This window comes from Silurus meridionalis, chromosome 13, assembly GCF_014805685.1.
Source record: "Silurus meridionalis isolate SWU-2019-XX chromosome 13, ASM1480568v1, whole genome shotgun sequence".
Lineage (NCBI taxonomy): Eukaryota > Metazoa > Chordata > Actinopteri > Siluriformes > Siluridae > Silurus > Silurus meridionalis.
In genome coordinates, this window is record NC_060896.1 from 716,185 (window position 1) to 721,292 (window position 5,108).

Genomic DNA, 5,108 nt, shown 5'->3' on the forward strand with positions numbered 1-5,108 from the left:
CACACATACAACCATGCACATGTATATCTCCATATATACACACACACACACACATATACAACCATGCACACAGGTATATCTCCATATACACATATACACACACACATATACAACCATGCACAGGTATATCTATATACACATACACATACACACATACAACCATACACAGGTATATCTCCATATATACACACATACAACCATGCACACAGGTATATCTCCATATACACACACACACACACCTATACAACCATGCACACAGGTATATCTATATATACACACACACACACACATGCACAGGTATATCTCCATACACACACACACACACATACAACCATGCACACAGGTATATCTCCATATATACACATACACACATATACAACCATGCACACAGGTATATCTCCATATATACACACACACATACAACCATGCACAGGTATATTCTATATATACACACACACACATACAACCATGCACACAGGTATATCTCCATATACACACACACACATATATACAACCATGCACACAGGTATATCTCCATATATACACACACACATATACAACCATGCACACAGGTATATCTCCATATACACACATACACACACACATATACAACCATGCACACAGGTATATCTCCATATATATACACACACACACATATATACAACCATGCACACAGGTATATCTCCATATATACACACATACACATATACAACCATGCACACAGGTATATCTCTATATATACACACACATATACAACTATGCACACATGTATATCTCCATATATACACACATACACACACACATACAACCATGCACACAGGTATATCTCCATATATACACACACACACATATACAACCATGCACACAGGTATATCTCCATATACACACACATATACACACACATACAACTATGCACAGGTATATCTCCATATACACACACATACACACACATATACAATCATGCACACAGGTATATCTCCATATACACATACACACACACACATACAACCATGCACAGGTATATCTCCATATACACATACACACACACATATACAGCCATGCACACAGGTATATCTCCATATACACACATACACACACACCTATACAACCATGCACACAGGTATATCTCCATATACACACACACACACACACACACATATACAACCATGCACACAGGTATATCTCCATATACACACACACACACACACACACACACACATACAACCATGCACACAGGTATATCTCCATATATACACACACACACACACACACACACACATACAACCATGCACACAGGTATATTCCATACACACATATATACAACCATGCACACACACACACACACACACATGCACACAGGTATATCTCCATATACATACACACACATACAACCATGCACAGGTATATTCCATACACACACACACATACACCCATGCACACAGGTATATCTCCATATATATACACACACACACACACACACACATACAACCATGCACACAGGTATATTTCCATACACACACATATATAGAACCATTCACACATGCACACACACACACACATGCACACAGGTATATCTCCATATACACACACACACACACATACAACCATGCACACATGTATATCTTCATATACACACACACACACATATACAACCATGCACACAGGTATATCTCCATATATACACACACATACACACACATACAACCATGCACACAGGTATATCTCCATATACACACACACATATACAACCATGCACACAGGTATATCTCCATATACGCACACACACACGCACACAGGTATATCTCCATATACACACACACACACACACATACAACCATGCACACAGGTATATCTCCATATACACACATACACACACACATATACAACCATGCACACAGGTATATCTCCATATATACACACACACACATACACACACATACAACCATGCACACAGGTATATCTCCATATATACACACACACACACACACACACACACACACACATATACAACCATGCACACAGGTATATCTCCATATACACATACACACACACACACATATACAACCATGCACACAGGTATATCTCCATATACACATACACACACATTCAACCATGCACACAGGTATATCTCCATATACGCACACACACACACACACACATATACAACCATGCACACAGGTATATCTCCATATACACACATACACACACACATACAACCATGCACAGGTATATCTCCATATACACACACACCTATACAACCATGCACACAGGTATATCTCCATATACACACACACATATACAACCATGCACACAGGTATATCTCCATATACATACACACACACACACACACATATACAACCATGCACACAGGTATATCTCATATATACACACACATACACACACACACACACACACACACACACACACACACACACATGCACACAGGTATATCTCCATATACACACACAAACACACACAGGTACATATCTCTCTCTCTCTCTCTCTCTCTCTCTCTCTCTCTCTCTCTCTATATATATATATATACACACAGTGGAACCGGTTATGTCGATGTCCTAGGGGTCGCCAAAAAGCATCGAGATAACCGATGATGGAGATAAATGAAAATCATAATGGCGGCAGTATATTAACGTGCTTGAAATTTCATGATGTGCGTTAATAAATGAGAATGTGCATGCACGTGTTTTTGAAGGGGTTTTTACACAACAGCGTTGCTGCGATTTGTTTGATGAAGGCATGCTATAAAATACATACAGTACATGTTTATCTGTCAGGAATCCACCTGCCACGCCCCTTTGGCGCCCCTTCAGCGTGTCAGGTGCTTTCTCGCCGCTTTCTCTGAAGCTCCGGCTTCAATCACACACATATGGTGCTCGTTTATCATCATCACCAGCTCCTATTTAAACTTCCACACTCTCACTGTCCGTTATTGTTGGTATATGTTGGTTCACGGCGGTCGTTGTTATCGCTCATGCGTATCCCGGTACGTGTCTTCCCACCGGCACTCTCTCACTCTCTCTCTCTCTTCCCACCAGCACTCTCTCAACGGCTGCACTTTTCTTCCCAAAGCCGCGCGCCCTACTAACACTACTAACACTAGCACTAACAGCAGAGATTCACCAGTATACAATACAACACCTGGAGCAGCTGTAAGACTTGATTTTTTCGCCACTTCAGCGAGTTCTTCTGCGGCTGCACCGAGATAACCGACGTTAAATGGCAAATTTTCCCCCCTTGTGTTCGAGATATCAGGGTTCGGCGACATAAAAAAAGTCGACATAACCGATAAAAAATGCTTAGAAAAAGCGAGAATTTGGCGGCTCCACTTCAAAAACGTCGACTTAATAGGGTTGGCGAGATAACCGAGGGCGAGATAAGTGGGTTCCACTGTGTGTGTGTGTGTGTGTGTGTGTGTGTGTGTGTGTGTGTGTGTGTGTATATAATATATACGTACACCTATGCACACAGGTACATCTCCATACTCACACACACGTGTGTGTGTGTGTGTGTGTATATATAGCAATATTCTTGGATTAGGTTCATTCATTAATTAAAGTGTCCGTGTGTGTGTGTAGTTCTCAGAGGCTAAAGTGTATCACAGTAAGCTGGTGAACATACGTCGAGAGATGATCAACCTGCATGATAAAACGTCCAAACTGAAGGTCAGATATTTACTGTTTTCAGATATTTATGCACCTCTCACAACACACACACACACACACACACACACACACACACACACACACACACACACACAAAACTCTCACAACACACACACATAACCCTCACAACACACACATCCGTCGCAAACCAGTACGAAGACACAACCCGGAAAAACTATTGCTATGGATTTTTGACGAAGGGTTCAGCACTTCATTCGACCTCTACCACACACACACACACACACACACACACACACACACACACACACACAATCACTGAGGCTGTGAGCTGCAGCAGCTTATTTAATTGTACATTGTAGGGCCCAGTCTCTCTCTCTGTCTCTCCCTCTCTCTCGCTCTCCTTTTTCTTTTTGATTGTGTGTGTGTGTGTGTGTGTGTGTGTGTGTGTAGAAGCGAGCTCTGAAGCTGCAGCAGCAGAAACAAAAGGAGGCATTGGATCGAGAGCAGCAGAGGGAGAAAGAGCTGGAGAGAGAGAGACAACTCATCGCTAAACCGGCCAAACGCACCTGAACACACACACACACACACACACACACACGTAGTGATTTGGGACAGACAGATACCGCCACGCTCAGTTGTGAAAGAGGAGAAGGAGCAGCTCATACTGCAGTTAGGAGCAGAACTCGGTTTTGCCACTAGGGGGTGACAGGCGTTCTATAAACGTTAATGGGTTAGTATTATGTTTTATATGTATAACTGCCACACACACACACACACACACACACACACACACACATTCAACTTAACCTTGTGTGTATGTTGACTTTATCAGTGATGTATAATGATATAATGTAATGGAGTGATTTGTAGGGTATGTGTAAATGAAACAGTTTTTACACTGGACTGTGTGTGTGTTTGTGTGAAATCATGAGCGTTTATCTAGTAAAAAGGAAAATACATGAGGGGATGTGGCTACATACGGTTTGAATGTCCTAATGTTTTAGTTTTAAGTGATGAACTCCTGATATTCATTGCTGAAAAAACTGAGCCTCCTCTAACATCTACACCAAAAATCACAAAACACATCCTTTATAGGGAACACATATATTTATAGTGTTATTTCTGTTAAAACGAGACAATAATGATAATTCAGTCTTTAGCACCTGAATGTAAACTGTATTTATTTATTGGACATATTCAATGTTTTATTATTTAAATTGCAGCTTGGATTTGTCACATTCATAGTGTGTTGGAACATTTATAAATGTGCAATTACAGGTGTTGAAATGATGTTATTTGAGGAGTGTCCTGCAGGAGGAGCCATAACGAGCTGCGCTCATTAAAAATGCAAACTGGGTGCTGTGTGTTATGGAAGGATATTCTCAACAATATTTAAAAGGAATTTGTAAATTGTATTTGTATTAAGGTAAATATCCCAGTCAGGTCACTCTTAGTGTCGGTCTCAGG

General features: G+C 40.9%; 1 protein-coding gene across 2 annotated transcripts in view; it reads left to right on the forward strand.

Annotated features, from left to right (window-relative positions):
• Positions 1 to 4,544, forward strand: part of bloc1s6 (biogenesis of lysosomal organelles complex-1, subunit 6, pallidin) — an 8,562-nt gene extending 4,018 nt beyond the window's left edge. For both annotated transcript variants that reach the window (XM_046864278.1, XM_046864279.1), the window contains 2 exons: positions 3,594 to 3,680; positions 4,092 to 4,544. In XM_046864278.1, the coding sequence (XP_046720234.1) occupies positions 3,594 to 3,680; positions 4,092 to 4,211 (207 nt within the window). In that variant the 3' untranslated portion in view covers positions 4,212 to 4,544. The remainder of the gene's footprint in view (positions 1 to 3,593; positions 3,681 to 4,091) is intronic.
• The last annotated feature ends 564 nt before the right edge of the window (positions 4,545 to 5,108 follow it).